The sequence below is a fragment of the Lingula anatina genome, chromosome 9 (genome assembly GCF_051362555.1).
Source record: "Lingula anatina isolate TDL-2025a chromosome 9, LinAna3.0, whole genome shotgun sequence".
Taxonomy (NCBI): Eukaryota; Metazoa; Brachiopoda; class Lingulata; order Lingulida; family Lingulidae; genus Lingula; species Lingula anatina.
The window spans coordinates 1,303,785-1,323,151 of record NC_141775.1 but is presented as its reverse complement, the minus strand read 5'-3'; the positions used below and the strand labels follow the sequence as shown (position 1 = coordinate 1,323,151).

At 34.5% G+C, this 19,367-nt stretch overlaps 2 protein-coding genes across 17 annotated transcripts in view; one reads left to right on the top strand and one right to left on the bottom strand.

The window, feature by feature from the left end:
- LOC106155781 (uncharacterized) overlaps positions 1-19,367 on the top strand; it is a 197,920-nt gene that overhangs the window by 4,034 nt on the left and 174,519 nt on the right. The gene's annotated exons all lie outside the window — the stretch shown is intronic.
- Positions 462-19,320, bottom strand: LOC106161525 (vesicle-associated membrane protein 3). Of its 16 annotated transcripts, none has more exons than XM_086995785.1 (8): positions 19,136-19,244; positions 16,824-16,859; positions 15,773-15,857; positions 13,862-13,940; positions 11,111-11,190; positions 8,801-8,852; positions 5,221-5,422; positions 462-3,214 (listed from the first exon to the last, which is right to left on the bottom strand). In XM_086995785.1, coding segments are annotated over exons 1-7 (495 nt in total). In that variant the 5' UTR covers positions 19,138-19,244; the 3' UTR covers positions 462-3,214; positions 5,221-5,261. The 16 variants fall into 16 exon arrangements, with proteins under 16 accessions (XP_086851911.1, XP_086851910.1, XP_086851909.1 ...); XM_086995784.1 differs by lacking the exon at positions 13,862-13,940 and adding an exon at positions 14,499-14,577 and having other exon boundaries at positions 19,136-19,243; XM_086995783.1 differs by lacking the exons at positions 8,801-8,852; positions 13,862-13,940 and adding exons at positions 8,583-8,634; positions 14,499-14,577 and having other exon boundaries at positions 19,136-19,243.

The window sequence follows — 19,367 nt, the reverse complement described above, 5'->3', positions numbered from 1 at the left end:
CCCATTTGTCTTTTAATTTGCTTAATGCAGGTGCTTTTGGAACAAGAGCACAACACTACATTTTCTTAGATGAAATATGGCCGTCCCTGTTGAATGTTTGTGTAATCCCTGCAGGGAATCTATTCAGTGTCTAATCAGGGAATTAAATGGGTCACTATACTTGATCCACGGATCTGAGAGTCTGCCATTCTGAATAAGCTCTTAGAATAAATATGTATTTTGACCAAACACCAGTCACGTGAACACGGCAACCAGATTTCCCATAATTCAGGGAAATTTTAGAAAAGGATGTTAACTGGAATATTGGTCTCAAATTCCAGACCAAGAAATCAACTGGAATATTGGTCTCAAATTCCAGACCAAGAATTTGATCAAGTTCAAAATACTTAACAATGCAAGATATTAGCTATTTAATGAAAATTTAAGTAATAAGTGATTTCCAAATAAAACGAAACAAACAGTTTTAGCTGTACAAGGTCTTTTATTTCTGCATTTCTAAATCCTTTAACAATACATAAATACAATACCAATACACTTCACATCCACGGAAATTTACATGTTAAGCCTGAAGTAAACTTTGACCAGACATTATTAATTAAGAGTGACAACATGATTATGGTAAATACTCACAAAATTTGATTGTATTCAATTCATATTTTCAAAAGCAATGTTTTGCGTGACATCTCACTGATTTTTCTAATTTGAATAATTACAATCAAATATTTCTTGAAACAATATTTCTGAGATGTGACAATAATATTATTCAAAGTTCTGAACAAGTTATGGGTTCAATTTTGAAAAATTAAACATTGAACGATGACCAAATAATCAGAAAAGATAAAATGTGGGAATGTGTGGTTTTTGAAACTTGTGAGTAATTACCATAAATGTCATCAAGCTAAGGCTACAAACAAACACATCAACAATATCATATTTACAAAATCAACTTTTGTGTACAGCGACATAATATTTTCTGATTGCACACGTTTGTGAACGGATCATTGCAGAGATATATTGGACTTGGAAACAACTTCACATTGCTTTTGACCAAGTTACAATATGTATCATCTTCCAAAAATCCAAACACGGGTCAACTCAAGTTCCTGTAGAATCTGAACATTGAGACAATAAATTAATTGAGAAAAAAAAAGACCATGGAAATTCACCACCTGCTTGCAGGATATTTTTTTCTACTACTAGTGCCAAAGGCTTACACCTTTCTTTTGAATGACAAAGTAACTATTTTTCTATTATTAATATTTGGATAAATAATCCATCTGCCTTTTGATGAAATGTCTAGTAATAACACAGGATTGGCTAAATTGTACAGCAGTTAAAAATACACTTAGTAAAAGTAAACTCACTAGCCACAGATGTCTAGTAGTCAATATTACAGAACTGCTCTGTTATAATATAGCATAAACACTTTTTCTTTCTATTCATACAGGTCTGTTATAAACTAGGAAACAAAATTCCAAATTCTTCTTGAATAACCTAGAATCAAAGTTCAAATTGTACAAATAAATGAAATGAAATAAAAATAATAATACGAGCTTAAAGGTTAAAATATGTCACCAGATTTTTAATACTTAAGATTTTACCCAAGGTTTTTCCTGAATGTTTCCTTATTAGCTTATAAATAGGACTGTTCACATCAGATTGAATTTAAATCCCAATTTTACCCATCAAGCCCTTGCTTGCAGTGAGACAACCACAAGCAGTCTTATGTATTTTACTTCAATGAAATCAGGGCAGATCAAGTCCCTCTCCTCCTATAATAGGTGGTAAAACCCATTCTCAGTGGGTCTGCTTCTACTTTTTTTTACAAACTCCCTCCCCTCCCCTTCCCATTTTATTATCCATCCCAAGGCCAGTGGCAATAACTTTGGGTATTTAAGATTAACCTGATGTGAACTGATTTAAAAAACTTTTTTTTTGTCTGACCTGATAATTTCTGGTACATCTTGAGAAACTAGTGTTCCATATCCCTCACATACACATAACACCTAACTGTACCCTTTATGTTTTATATCAGTATCTTAGATTATCGGACAGTACTTCTTTACATTTTACCCACAGACACTGCTCAAAGTCTCAGTAAGAGAAAATTCCACTACTCCAGATCTTTTGCACTGACATCACTAATCATCACCTCCAGGTGGGATCTGGAAGCTTGCAACTCAAAACTGTTGCCACAACATACGTCTACAAGTACAGGTAAAATGGAGTTATTGCTTAGCTTGACCTTTCCCCTATTCAGATATCACTGAGAGTGTAGGGAACTGTGTTTAGACTATGTCTATGAACCTTTTCTGTGGCATCCTGAAGAGGCATAACTTGACACATTGCCCAAATATAGCGGAATGGCAAACCCTTGTGTCCCACAGGACTACAACCCCCCCCCTCCTTACACCATCTTTAATACCCATTGAGATTAGCGATGTCAAGCGCATAAGGTCTAAGGTAACTCATTTTTCCCAGGTCCTCATTAGGTGTGTTATTTGTCCCAAATAAGGATGGATGTCATTAGCAAGAGGAGACTCCATGGGTTATGGATGTCACAGATCCAGGAATGTTACCGAGGAATAACACTTCATCATATCCCAAACAAAACTTAATAAGTTCTTATTTAGAAAGTGCTATATGACATGTTACTAGCTTGATAAAAAATGCCCCCCCCCCAAAAAAAAAAAAAAAAATTATAAATAAATAAATAAATAAATACTGTCAATTTCATTTTGCTGTTTTTCCTTGTACGAGCTAAGATATATCCAACATGCTGTAACTTTGTATATAGTCAACTCTCAAAAATAAGAACAAACAAATTGAATTGTTCAAAATGGAGACTTTGTTGGATGCTGTTGAAACCCCTTTTTGAAGATAAATATACAACATGAAAACTCCTTGGATTCCTATTGGCTACAGCCAATTATGATACAATGTACAATGATTTACCACAATTATATGTATATATCATAATCTTTAATTTGAATTTGATATCATATTGTTGCTTAACCAGCAAACTGTACAGTCACCTCTTTACATGTAGACATGACACAGGCTTTTCCTGAACAAAACAACCAGTATACTGCTAGCATCTACATCTACTTCATTCCCATTTTGCTCCTTTATAATCGCCTGCCCACAGCGGATCGTGTTGAATTGGTGCCTCCAGAACTTTTGCCATCTTTAGGTAGGCTTGTCACTATCCACACTATAAAAAAGTGTGAAAAAAACACCATGTAAGTTAATGTCAGAAACAACAGGTGTCAGCACCTATTACAAACGAATAGGTGTCAGCACCTATTACGAACAATAGGGGGCAGCAACAACTGCATGGTCTCACCCCCTCTTGATGATAATAGATGTCAGCACCATTGCCTTAAAATATTTCACCTTGGATGTAGGTTTCATGACTAATCTAGTCAGTAAGGACATCAAACAAGAGTTTCGACTCATCTTTCTTCACAAGATGGTAGTGATACAAACACATCTCATGTCAGAGCTAAAGTCATTTCTTTACATTAATAAGTTGTGCACTATGATTTTCTGTATACTCTTTTCACTTCAAGACAACTTCATTTTATAGATGGCATATTTCATAGTATTTCAATTTTTTATCGTAGACACAGTAGTGCTTAATCTAAAATGGAACAAAGAAAATGGAAAATGCCTGTAGAAATTAAACATTGTTTTTTCTCCAATTATATAATTATTAAATTTCAATTTTCCTTTAAACCTTGACGAGTATGAACTTTTGGTCAAGTACCAAGACTAGCAATGTCCATATATTTAATTCAAAGTACAAAACAATGTTCAATTCTCAGACTTTGATCAAATAGAAAAAATGATGCAGTATGAAATAAGTGAAACTTGTAACAATCATATAGGTAAAAATACACAGCAAAACACTGAAAGAGAAAGGAAAAAATACGATTGTCATTAATCATAAAACTGGCTCAGATAAATACCATGGAACGAACAAAGAATGCACCCAAAAACTGAAAAAAAAATTTATTCCAGAAAATTATAGTGAAATATCTCAAAACAAGAGGGTACTACAAAAGAAAGAAAATATAAGAATGGTTTCATATAACACAAATACATTTTGAAAACTGTTGAATTGATAAGCAATGAAAATGGAAGCAAAAGCAGTGAACTGTGGAAAATTCACAAACATATCAGGTTCCACACAGAGCATGCCAAGGCGACATCATTTTACATCACACAGTCACCTCACAAATGCAAGAAGTAAATGCCACAAAGAGTAAGACTTGACTAAAAACAATGAGAAACAGAATCCCTGAACTTCTGGAAACTATGAATAAAACACTTTGAAGAAAGCACCCCAATGATAATAATTTTCAGCTACTGGTCAACTTTGACTGATGGTTTATTAACAAAGATAAACGGAGCCTCCTTACACCAACTGAAATAAGTCTTCATTTTACCAACTTAAATAGGTCATCTGCCAATGTGGAAAACTTCAAAAGATCTCCAACACAAACTTTAACAAAATGGCACCGGTCCATCTATTAACCGCTGTAGTCAGGCATACCACACAAGACTTTCAAAGTGGTTCATAAACAACTGCAGTGAGACTAAACTAAAATTAATGACTGGCAAATATCAACATGCAAACTATAGGAGGCAATGGACAAGATGACATGTTTGGTATTTACTTGCAACTACATCAACAAAAATAATTTTAACAAGGATTACAGTTATTACACCTATCAATACTTGAATCACTGACACAACAAAATAGAATACACCTTCTTGTGGTATCTGTGCAGCATCTTCGTTTTCTATTAAATAATGTTTGGGAATATGATGAACTTTCAGGGAATTCTGGAGAATTCATTATGTCTGGGGGTTGTTACCTAGAAGGCTAGAAGTATTACTTATCACACACACACATTCTAATGGCGCATCCTTGGGTAACAGCCAAAGTAGGATAACAGATACCAAACATTAAAGCCATGTATTTAAAATGATTACCAAGACAAGAAGACCCATTTCTGTTGGTTTTTTGGTTATATTTCCAGTTAAAAGTTTCTAGATTCAGATCAATATAGATTTCAGACGATTAAATAAACAAATAGACAAAATTAGAATAAAGACCTTAATCTGATCAATCTGAGCAAACAAAACAAAAGGCACCCATTCAGTGGATTATAACCTAGATAGAACATCTATTATTACTAGTCAATATCATACTGAAAGAGGCGTCAATGTTCCAAATTGTATCAGCTGCTCCTCTACTGGCCCCCTCCGGCATCTTTCACGGGGCCTGCAGAGGGGGAGACTATGGCTGCAGGGCTGGTTGGCCCCGGGGCAGTGGCAGGCCCCACAGGGGCCACTGAGGGCCCAGCTGCTGCTCCTGCATCATCTGTCTTGATGTATTTTGTGTACACGTAGACTGCAATGGGAAATGGTATCATACAGCTCAGTGACTGACATAAATACCTGCTGAAATGAAAACTGAGGTAATGTTATAGAAGGGGTATGACATATTACAAACTTGGCATACAAAAATGGATACAGCCTTGGCAGCAGGCTAAAAAATAATTCTTTCAGAAGGAATCCAACCATCCATTATCTTTAAGAAGTTCAATTCAATCCTTAGGTTCATAAAAAAAATAATCCAGTTTAATGTTGGATGTGTGTATTCTATCTGAAAGGTATGGAAACTCTAAGGCATTTATCATGGCAACAAGGCAATATTTGTCCTGACAATAAGCCAGACAAAAAAGACTTTGCAAAGGGAACAGCTGAGATGACAATACTACCCATGGTAGGAAAATAATTTTAATGGTACAGGACAGACAATAACAAGAGGAACATAACTAAAGGGTGGGCATAGTGTATGAACCATGACAACAAGGAGGGCATAGGGTAGTGACCATGGCAACAGGGAGAGCATAAGGTATAAACCATAGCAACATGGAAAGAAGTCGTTCATGCACTTGGACAAATAAAATCAGTGTAAGTCAAGCTGAAGTTTGCCAATCTGGCTGCCAGCTTATTTGATAAAGACACTGCAATTGTCCACTAAGTCAACAGTTGCAGTGTGGATCTCCTGGTTACCATGACAACATCCAGACTTGATCTGACCTGTTTGTTTTCCATGTGAATGACCTAAATTGTGATCTCATGCTAGCGTTTTGGTTTGTGAACTCAATCACAGTGATTTCAATGCTATAAATATCTATTGATTAAAGTTATACACACTAGCATAAGCTCCGAAATGTGATGGCGGAAAAAAATTATAAAATCAATAAATAAACCTACATTAAAATCAACCGATGTTATGACCAAAATGCATCGAGATAACAAGATGCAACTGAAAATGACTAAGTATCATGCAATATATCTGGAATAAGTCTGAGATCATGCAGAGCATATATGATTAATATAACAGAAATGCAAGCCACTAAAATGACAAAAAATACAAAAAACTTAAAATAAAAATGCAAAAACCACATCATCAAACAAGGGAAGAAAGACAACATCCATCACAATTTTCTGATAACCACAGTGATAAAAAAATTATCAGTATTAATTTGGCAGCCATAATTCAGCTCAAATCCCGAGCTGGATCCCTAAAGAAAATGCAAGCATGCAATGAACAGAGTGACTGTAAAAATGAGGCACTGCATCTGGAATCTGTGGGGAAAACAACCAAACTACGCAATAGAAAAGAAATATAATAAATAATGTCAAATTAATTATAATTACATTTACATAAATCAAGTTGTCTTGAAGTGAAGTGAAAAGATGAAATAAATATAATGCACTTCTATTAAAATATATGCTCCCCCTTGGTACATTATGACAGTGTCAGTTGGATTGGTCAGACCAAGTTGGTCACATTAAAAATACAACACAAACAACTTTAATCTTTTTTTTTTCTATTACTTTTAATTATTAAACAACCTAAATCATTCTTTATTGCTTTATATTTAGATAACAGTATCACTTTTACTACAGTTATTGAATAAGCACTTTGATAACTTTGAAAAATATTAATTTTTTACAACTTTTGAAAGACATTAATGCATGTTTTTATTTATATGATCATGCTTTTATCAAAGCTTTGTTAAATCAGACACACCATCTGAAAAGGGATTGCTTTGTATAGAGAAATAATTCACAATCCATATTTCTGAATTTTGGACATATTTTTTATTTGCCAAGATATAAATTGAATTCATTTACTGGTATCTTACAATTTTCTTTGTTACCAAAATCAGCTTGGTGTCTGAATTGAGAAAGCTCAATCTGAAGACGCATTCAGAACAGGCCTAAATTAAACAGAAAAACTGACATCATCATCAAGGGAAATCCCTTATCATGGGGTTTAATTCTATAAGACAACAAAATGGTCCCCATCTGATTATATGGTGATGTCAGCTTAACTACCAACAGTTTAAGTTAGATATGATCTGAATACGCAAAAGTATTTCACCATGCACGCCAGTGTTTAACTATCTAATACTCACCCTTGCTGATAAAATTTACACTACATCAAAGACAAACATGTCATGTACAGTTAACAATATAAAAGTATAGCAAAAGAAAGAAAGAATCCATCTCATGTCTTAAATTTGGCTTGGGGAGGGGAGGGGGATTACTGAGAATGCAGCACTAATGTTTTAATACAAATCTGCTCTGAGCAGATATACTGCACCCCCCTCCTCCGCCTAGTTTTTATTGCAGATCTCCATTGATATCAAAATTATATTTTTGGCTTCCAAAAATCAGAAATCTGCCAATAGGTGGGAAAATCTCAACCCATTCCATTAGAGATGGCTTCTTCAACAACTCATGAAATATCAAAACATAAATATGAACTGAAACTAATGACTTACCAACAATAATAATAATTATAACCACTGCAACACCTATAATTATTAACCACATCTGAAAGAAAGTGGTAAAAAGAAATGAAACAAAGAATCAAATGGCTACAAATCAAAGAGTGCTATAATCAGAGACACAACAATAACACACATACATATACAGTGGAGAGCTGATGATATAAATTTGTTATGAACTGTGCAATGTACAGTGCTTACCCCCCCTCCCTTCCTTCCCCCTCAAAATCTCTCCATGGTCCCCAATTCAAGGCTGATTTTTTTTTTTTTTTTTTTTTTAGTTTGTGGTCACATCTTCAAACCGTTCCAATTTTGAAAATTTTAGACCTTGAAATGGGGAATAAAACACAAACTGTTGCATCTTGGTTCAGTGTCAACATTTTTGGAAAAAAAATAGCAAACTTCAAATTGCTATCCCAATGGCTTTTGTTCAATGACGAACCACAAATATACTGGACGTGCCCACCCTCAAGACTAGTTTGCCTAAATAAATACTATGTAATTCTAAAACCTGTCTTCTTTCATCTCAGTCTATGTCCTCTTAACTATTCAGGTACAGACAGAAATTGCTTTTAAATGACACTGAACTTTTAAAAAAGATCCAACAGAAAAAACATCTACAAAATTGCACACACACATACACACACATTCACAAGTTAATCTGTGACTAAAAATCAGATCGTACTTGTGACTGGAACTTACCGCCCACTATGATAACCACAACAGCTATCACAACTCCCATCATTATCATACTCTGAGGGGGAGGGGGCACAAATGACATTTAACACTGGTTAGAGCACATATAAGACCAGTTTGGCTTGGAAGTAACTACAGAGGCACATTGAGGAACGTACAGTGCACATTTATGCCTGGCTAGGGCCTATTTAAGCCCAGGCAGGCAACATTTAAGCCTGTCTTACCAATAATAATGATTACAATTACAGCTATTACGCCACCCATCATTATCATCATCTAGGAACAAATAGATCAAATTACGATTTAAAATCTTCATTTATACACCTGTATCTAATCAATAAAAGATATTGGCCAGAATGGTTTGATTTGCAATCTCAACAACAGTTATGAAAACATAAATATGTACATTTCTATGCATTAATTTACAGGCTATATAAAAAATTAACACAAATCAAATGTAATTTTATTTTAAAAGACAGCCAATTCAGCCTTCTTCATATGAGGATATCCCAAGATCATTAAATTCATTAAATAATAACCACCCCACCTTTATTCAAAATTATATATATATATATATATATATATATATATCAAAATGGCCCATCATAAAAAGGTGATCACAAGAAGCAGCAGGTCCTAAAATAATTCCTGGGAGAAACACTTAAAAGTCTTCTGAGAATCTGTGATTTTTTTCATTTAAATAACTAAAACCTAAAGTCTGGAGGGGGGGGGGGGGGGGGAGATTAGGCATACATGCTTTTTGAAATTTGTGAATAATTGTCACACAAAGTCTCCAGTTATCTGAAATTTTAAGATATTTTCAAGGTATTTTATCAATGTTCTCAGAATATTCAAACTAAATGCTAATTTCAATTTTCTGTGGAGAGAATTAAGTTTGTAAGAACCTCATACAGATACTGCTGCTGCAATGACTTCTCAGCTTTTTATGATGAACAACTAACAGAAAAGAAGACAGTTGAAATACAAATGCAAGTTTACATTCCAATGAGCAACAAATTCTGAGAAAATGGCAGATTCAGCTACCACACTTTCCAAAAGGTGAGAAACACAAACAAGGCTCAATATGGCAAATTTTTCATAACTTCAAAACGATCCGCACAATTTCTTCTTAACAGTGAATGGAAAACAAATTCAATGATTTTAACCTGAATCTGCTAGAGGTATTGCTCTTCAGTAATATTACATGTAAATATTTGCATTTCACAACTTTTTTTGCAACCCAGATATATATGCCAAACAGACATGGAGAGCTTGGCTTAGAATACCATTACAACAAGTGTGTTCAACCCCCCAAGAGCTCTAGATCTGTATAAGTGACTTGGCAATAGGTTTAAGAGTTCCATGAAACAATAAAATGTTCCAAATTAAAGCTGCATTAGGAGTTTGAGAATAACAACCATGCCCTCAGCCACAGACTACATAAACCTGATACAATGTTGTTGTAATGCTACGTTAAGCTGCTCTAAATTAAGGACAAAGAAAGAAAGAAAAGATGAAAGAAAAAAAGAAAGCAACTTCAAATATTGAACCTTGCAGTTTTGCCACCAATATTTTCGCTTCAAGCGGCCAGCGCTGCTCTCAAACTGTTGGGCACCCACTTGAAGTTGTTCTATTAAAAAGGAAAAAAATAAATGAACAGGTAATGAACTAAATGGTTTTTACACAGAAGGAGAGGCCAAACCTTGTATGTCGCTGCAGTCCAGCAGTATGGTACAATGCATTATGTGTTCACAGGGAAATTGCAAATAGAGGACAGAACAGTTTCCTTAAACTTTTGATCACCTAAAACACCCACTAATAAGTATAATCCGTCATTTTTGCCATATTACCACACCAATATACCTCTCTTTCACATAGCAGCACAAGGCATATTTCTTTTCAAGTACCATGAAGCAATTTTTTGGTTAATCATATTTTTAAGTCTTATTTTTTTCTTTATGTCTATGTTTCCCCTTGAACACTATAAAATGCAATGCCATTGTACTAAACTGTTCCACATATACACAAAAATAACCTAAAATAAAATTCAAATTATTTGGGCACACACAACAGAGTAAGAAGGGAACTAAAATAACATGCACTGAAGCAGAGACTGAAATTTGCACAAGCCTGAAACTTAAGTCAAATAAGAAGGCACCATCTGCTTCCAGTCTATCAAAAGGATCATCGTTTCATTTCCAAAACACATGTATGGAAAGATTTCACCAAAAGAAAGAATATTTTTGTATCTATTATCTGTTTTTCTCCTAAAATTTCTTTAATACATATTCACCTTGGAAGCAGACATTATCATTGTTAGAAACCAAAGTAAAGGCAAAACTAAGTGAAAGCCGGAGACAGAGGAAGCCCTCCAAAAAGCAACCACCAACTGTAGGTGGCAGCAGCTGCCTCTAGCTAAGAAGCAGCAACCAACTGTAGGTGGCAGCAGCTTACAAGAAGCAACCAACAGTAAAAATGGCAGTAGCTATCTATATATAGAAGCAACCAGATATATAGGTAGCAGCTCTGTCTACCTTGCAGTTCTTCCACCAATACTTGTTTTTAAGTTTGCCAGCGCTAGCCTCAAACTGGGATGCTCCTGCCTGCAGTGCATCTGAGAAGGTAGGAGGGAGAGTGCAATGCAATTAGATCATTAGCAGCATTTTGACCCCTGCAAAAATTGGTCTCGTTTAACGCTCACTTACCTACAGTTCTCAATCTGTCCAAGAATGTAATGTTTTTTTGTTTTTTTTTTTTTTGTTGAAAAAATATTCTGAATCTGTTCTAGGACATTCTGAAGGACTTCCCAAAAACAGTTCTCGAACTGTTTAATTCGTTACAGAACGACATTAGAACTGTAAAAAAATACACCAAATGCTCTAGAATAGATTGAGAACCGTAAGTGAACTTTAAATGAAACAAATTTTCGCAGAGGTTGACCCATCTGATCATTTATTTTTCTGTTTTTAATAATGAATTTTTCAAAGCAGAAAGTTTCCATGCGACTTCTCCATTTTCTATATGTCAGTGTGGCTACTGTAACAGTACCCGTACAATAAAAATTCTGCCCCATTGCATGCTAGAGCCCAAACCATAGCATATACAACAGTTACTGCAGTAAGAAGCCACAAAACGATTGAATTTGCAGAGATTTGGTTGCTCCATTTTTTTAGAAACACCAATCTGATATTTTCATGTGTGGAACCATCATCAGAAAATTGTCATTTTCAAATCCTATGCTTTTTGTAGAATTTAAGAATCAATTTGAAATTAAAAAAAAACAATGCATAGTGCCAATACCATAGTATACAAATGGAAGATAACCCAACAACATACAGTGCAATATATAATATACATAATATATAAAATTCCTAAGGCAACATTGAAGTGTGCTTCAACTGGAAACTTTCTGCTCTAAATGGTATATTATTTATGAGTATAGCATTGGTAAGCTGTTGGTGTATTCAGAGATATAGGCTCAAGTAAATCATCATTTCCACACTGCACATTTCCAATTTCGTCCTCAAATCGGGTATTGACACAAACTTTGAAACAAATAGTTTTCTATATTATTTCTTCACAGAGGTTCAGTGAGAATATTTACACAACACCGAGGTCATCACTTGGGTGACCTACGGTAGAGTAATTTCTGTTTATTTTTCTGAAACCAATGTCTACATTGGACCGACCAGTCATCATCATCATTAAGAGATGGTATATTCAAGAGTTTGTCAAATACGAGTCGTGAGCAGCAGTGTCTTGGTCAAAAGTCAGCAACTCCAATAGAAGATATTTACTTCAGCCTACATATAGATGATAACTAATACATACTTTTAAACGACCAAATGGCAATATAATGTACAGGGGACTATGCCATGACCATTTCTATAAGGGCGCATTTAGGATTTTAAAGTCTATGGAATATGCATGACATGCCAAAAGTTACGCTTCATTAAATTGAAGCAAAACAAACAAATTCTATTCATTTCCTTTTTTTTTCCTTTTTTTTTTTTTGTTTAATTGACATCATCATTAAACTGTGGTCTTCCAAAAGAAGCAGATTAACTCATCATTTGCAAAGGCTATGCAGTGCTTTTTAAATACAGGGTTTAACAGTGCAATTCAAACAGTTAATCAATTCTGCTTTATTCAAGTAATGTAAAAGATATTAATCTAAAAGCTATTAGTAATCATCAGTTATTCATAAAGGGTAACATCTTTATAACAGAAATTCTAATATTTAAATCACTTAAATCTTTAAGACTGAATTACAATATAATAAAATAAAATTTAAAAGAGAATGTATCTTATGTAAGTTTTAATAATTACAAGACGAAAAAAACAACATTTACTGTCATCTTAAATGTTAAACTTTCAAGCATAAAATTACGAGCAACATTAAGAAGATAAATTTTGCGTTCACACAATTGGTCTATTTTAGGTACAAACTAGGTTCTAAGCAAGTAAAATTTGATTGTGAGATTCATGTAATAATCATGTCAATGACAATTCTAGTCTAGATTTTTCAAAAATAGATTAAAAATACAAGACCAAATACTTTTTTGTGTAAACACAGTATCAAAACACAATGAAAGCTCAAAGGAAGCCTTAAGTTAGATTTACCTGCTCGTTCGTCTAACTGTGACAACTTTTGATCACGTTCTAAAACTTTTTCCACATTAACGCGCATAATATCTACAACCTAAGAAAAGATAGACAAAACAATAAAGAAAGAAATGCAACATAAAAACCGAAAAAAAGTTATCAACTCAATATCAAACAAGAGAAAAAAGAACTGATTCTTGATCTGCATCACCAGGTGGCTTCTCTGTAACCACAAATAAACCAATCACAAATCAGAGTCAAGTGCACAAGGTCAAGGTCACTTGCATAAGGTGAAGGACAAATGTCATGATGATGAATATGATAATGATTTGAAATCGGTGTTCAGCAGATATGGTTTTGTATAAAATTGTTTCACTTCACAGGCTAGGAAAAATAAGTGTTTCAAATGTGATGAAAAAGGCTAAATAAAAAAAGTGAATGATGTAAAACATATCAGAAAATAATGAAAGTATGTTTTGAGGAGCAATGCGTTTTAACTACATCACTGCGAATGTGCTTGAACAGTTTGAATTTGCCCGTCCAAACATATGAAACTGTAAGAAAGGAAAAAAAGATGCATAAAAAAAGAAAAGAGAGATGAATGCAAAGGCGATGGTCAAGATCTACAAATGCTCTCCCTTCAACAAAAGAGAGCCAGACCAGCAGTCCACTCGTATTACCTGCTCGCTCATCTAACTGCGTTAACTTTTGATCGCGCTCTAAAACTTTTTCCACATTGACCCGCATAATCTCCACAACCTAGGTACGGATGATGAGAAGAAAAAGATGAGAACAACAAATGAGAAACTGAATAATGAAATGAGATACCAATGGTTTACCTTCTTGTCAAGTGTCAAAGGGCTACCTTCTTTAAAGGTAATTTTTCGAAATTTTGTACCAGTCTCATAAATTTTGATAGTCATCCATTGTGAGAAATTGACTTTTGAGAAACTGCGAGATATTTTTATGAGGAGTTTTTTCAGACTGCAGCTCCTTGACACTTGAACAATTCCCCATCACCGATACTGAAGAAAAGCATGATGCTGAAAGATAATGGAGTCCACAGTGTAAATATCCTGTACGGAACATAAACAATACAACAAATAAATCAGCACATGCATGATCAAATAGCAAAAAATACAACATTCACATTAACAATGATGCTGATAATAATCAGTCATGCCCAGCTTTTCAATCAGTTTAGTTTGCCTAAACAGAAAAGTTTCAAGTTGACAAAAAATAACCATCGATTGGCCAATCAAAATGGCTGCCAAGGCCCAAGGGTGACGATGAAGACGACGATCATTGTTCCGTTACCTGCACGCCCGTCAAGTTCGGACAATTTCTGGTCACGCTCCAATACTTTCTCCACGTTTACTCGCATGATATCAACTACCTGAGAATACATGGGAAAAGTTACGTTGGCGCGCTCAAATACTAGGGCACAGGTTTCCTAACATTATAGCTACCAGGGCCGTAGCCTGAGCAAAATGCCAGGGGGGGCAGTAAGCGGACACGAGGGGGCAAAGCCCCCGAGGGGGTGGGGTGGGTGTGGAAAATTTTTAAAAAACTGTATGTATAATACTGCATTCTAGTGCATTTTAACTGTTATTTATTGCTCAATCAGAAGTCAAAAATTGTGGGTTCATTTTGCCATTTTGCCATATTTGCGCCTCAAATCCCAGGGGGGGCAGCTGCCCCCCCTGAGGCTACGGCCCTGGCTACAGATACAAGACATTTAAAAGCTAACATTTGTGGGGGTGAGGGGAGAGTTCCATGACAGGATCATAACTGAATCCAAATGTATCATCAATGGAACAATGTCTCCAAATTAAACAATGTGAAATTTTGTCATGTTTATTACAAATTTAAGGCATTATTTTGCAGATCTGGCATTCATACGGTTGACATTGAATCACTCCGAACAAATCACCCCACACATTTAATCTTTTTTTCTTTGTAATTAAGAAAATCCCCTTGTTGTGGTATCTTAGAGGTGGGGTTACAAGAGGTATCAAGTGAGGGTGGGGGGTATACAGAGTCCGGCTGCATTATCGGATAAAACATTTTTCAAGAAAGATGACGTCGTTACCTTAAAACAATGAGAAAGTCAATGTAATACTGACAATAAAAATATTATATAAAGTCAAGGCAAAAGGAGTATGAAAGGGCTTGTTGTCAGCCACTTCTCTTCATCAGTATGGTACTGTACCATTGGAGAAATATACTTCATATGGTTAATTTATTAGCTATACCAGCAAGCAGGGGAAGAAATATATCTGCTTTCCTGGTCCTTGCCATTACCTGAAAACAATCTCCAGTTACGATCATACAATTTCATACATACATCAACTATAATGGAAATTTAATCGGCAACATTTCTCTATAAAAACAAGCCAAAAAAAATTACCTCTATGTATTGCAAATACGTACAGTGGATTTTCAATTTTTACACCACAGTACATTATGTTATAGACTCTCTACAATTTACAGTCAAGTACTTGAATCTTTTGTGTGATTGAATTATGACAGTGCTCCTCTCACTGAGCACATCAATAGTCAGTCACAGAGCCACTTTGAAATCCACTTACCTCATCAACCTGAGCCTGTGTTTGCTGTAATTTCTTGCTGGGCTGTGCAGGTCCCGGAGGTCCCCCTGGCCCACCAGCTGCTGACCTACATAACACAAAAAGGTCAAGGTTACCAAAGGTCAGGGTCACAGAAAGGTCAAGGCCAAACAATATAGTGTGTAGGTCATGATACTTACCCTGACCCACTAGTGGTCAATATTTATACATAAAACATACAATGGATCAAGGTCATGTAAATAGGTCAAACAGATATCTGGGTTGTGCAGTTCCTTTAGTTATACAGATCCATAAACACAAAATTTGAGAAGAGGAAACAACAGCATTCTGCTAAACACAAATATAACTATTAAGGCATTAATATAGCTTTGAAAATTTAGATTTTTTGCACTTTAAATTATAAATTAATTTAGTGATGCTTCATACTTTAATAATGTGCATTTTACCATTTGACATTTTAAGAATATTTCAAATATTCACTTAATTATGAAATATACTATATACAATAAAAAGTGCAGTACTACAAAGTTTATTTACAAACCATAGAAATCATGGAAAAAAGTAAATAAACACTTAATGTGCACACGGCCATAACCTTTCCTAAGTAACTGCCATTATTGCAAATATTTATGAAAGAAAGTATAAAACTAAAACATACGGGAAGCAATATTTCTGTGATAACTATAGTAATAACAAAAATCAAACTGTAAATTATAATAATTCAATCTTTTTAATATGAACACAACTTTAACACACAAGATTGCTTTCAAAAATGTTAATTTAATTTTTCTCAAATATATCACGAAATATTGTGAAGAACTTTCTGGAATTGCTTAAAAGTCAATAACAATCAATGATCAATAATAAATAATATTTGCACACACAAACAGAAATAAATGGATTATTTTATACCAAATTAAAAAATAATTAAGAAATCAGACCTCTACAGAAAAATGTTCACTGCTGACCAAAGTCAAAACTAAAGTTCAGAAAAAATATTGAAACAAGTAAGCAGAAAAACACTGGACAGGCCTGTCTTGGCCTGAGGACTTACGGAGGGCCACCTGGTGTCTCAGGGTTTGGTGCAGCCCTGTGGTTGCATGCAATGAAATCATCAACATTATACTGAACACTGTAATATTAACATTCAACACTTGTATGTCAATTTCTTTCTGTAAATTACTCCATCCAAAACCCTTTTTGTTGCCTTATCAATTCCCTTTATTGCCAAAAAGTCAGTTACAACAGTCTTATTTTTCCAAAATTCAAATTGTATGATATCACTTTATTTATTTATTTAGTCAATCAATCATTTTTATTAAATGCATTAGTTAACTTTCCTTTTACTTTGAAAACTCTTGTCAACATGAGCTCCCCGTGTGGTCTCAAAGTTATGGGTAAATGCATATATCAAATACACAGCTTTTTTGCCTTATGATAACTTCTTAATCAAAATTAAAATTTTTGCAATGTCAAAAAAAGCCCTTTCTTAGGATGGTGTGCTTCAAACAACCTGCTTCACTTCCTGCTCGATTTTCACACTTACAATATGGTTGGTACATGTCAGTGCAAAGCCTTTTTTTCAATAATAGACAGCACATTAACCATAAATCCAATTTTCCTGAGTTCAATACCAGGGAAGCCCTTATATCAAAGCTATTAAAGCATTTTTTATGTCTGAAATTGAATGCTGCATCTCTCCCATTCTGAATAGATCAGCTAAACTGCATGACACCACTTTCTTCAATCAATATTCTAACTCTGGTATCAAATTGACCTCATTAACATAAATTATTGATCAAGAGCTGCCTTGCAATGCGTCTTATAGCCTCTGATCAATCAATAGCATTTCCACACAAGTATGACTCTCAAATTTCAGACACCTTATTTTCATGCATTTGATACTTTGAATTTCCAAGTTAATTATTTTCAGTTTCCATCAAAAATAATCTTATTGGCATAAACTATATTTATCTGCCATTAATTAATTTCCATCTGATCTAGTTTTACTTTCTACAGTGTATTTAAAGAAATTAAACTTAACAACCAAGTTCGTAATTCGTAGGTGACTATGGTGTACACCAAAGGGAGAAAAAACAAACTGGACAATATATATATAAAGAAGGATATTTTGCTTCCTAATGTGGGATGATAAATTGATTAACTCTTCAATATCATGCCTTTTGACTAGTCTCTTCCCATATATTTAAGAGAGCTTTTAACAAACAAAAATGTTATAAATTTGGGCGAGCTTCAAACCATTTGGCATTGTTCACCTTCATTCACAGTTTAAGTTAATAGAGTTGACATAGAGTTGATAATGAAAAATCACCCTTTTAAAACTCTGACTGTCTCACACTATCATGGGTGAAAATGCCACATGGGAGTTCTACAAGTACAACCTTTGGAGCCAATGACAATCTCATTTTAGAAACAATTGAGAATACTCACAGGACCTTCCTGCAGTTGGTGTGAAAATGGCTTCATATGTACGGTACCAGTATGTATGCAATATAAATATATAATGATTCCACCAGTATTTGTGAATATGTTCGACACAAATACTTCGGCACATTTAGTTTCATTTATATATACATAAATAAAACACAGTTACATATGAGTATAAAGAAAGAAAGAAAACAAAATTGTCATACTTCAGGAGCAACTTATACTTTCATTATACAATATTTCTTCCACTGTGCCACAAGTCCATCAGTTCTAAAATGACTGGGAGCCAGGCACTAGGAAGTGGAGCTCTCACTCTCCCACTGTGTATCACTTTTTTCCAAGGCCAACAACACAGTGACCTTGCATAAACTTTTAATAAACTGATTGTATTTATTTACACAATGAATCATACATGCATGCATCACATGCATAGGGTCATCATGCAATCCACTTGTAGACTGAATGGGTTACTTGAAAAGTGGGTCATTTCTTTCAGAAAGAAACTTTGTTCAACATGAAACCATTGCAAAACGATATATTGGCTGTTGAAAAAAGTCGATAAATTCGCCATTTCATTATACACGACCCTCACTTCCTGCATTTAATAATAGTAGATATATGTGGTTTTCGTGACATGACAAAATAACTGACAATTCGACTAACGGTCTGAACTATGAGCTGGGATATCTGACGGACAAATATTCAACTACCATGGCAATGTCACTTTTAAAATGCAGGCAAATCAAATGGAAGATATAAATCTTTTCGTCGTGTTGACAATATTTTGATCGATGATCGACTGACATTCGGTTGCAACGACGGACTCGGCGTCTAATTTCTACTCATAAAGTATTTTCTCGACTTAACAAATATCAACATCAGGTTGACGAGTACTTATTTAAAGTGATCCATACTTACATGTTGGAGTTATGAATGGAAATGCTGAAAGAACCCTATATTTTCTCCAACGCCACTGTTGCAAAATGGCAGGGTTTTCGGATCAGCAGATGATGTCATTATCCGGGTACCTTCAAAAGGGAGCAGGCATTAGTCGATAACGTAAAATTCACAACTTTGCCTCACAAGATCTTTCTTACCAACAACATGAAAATCACACATATAAACATATTTTTGTGATTTTTTTAAATTG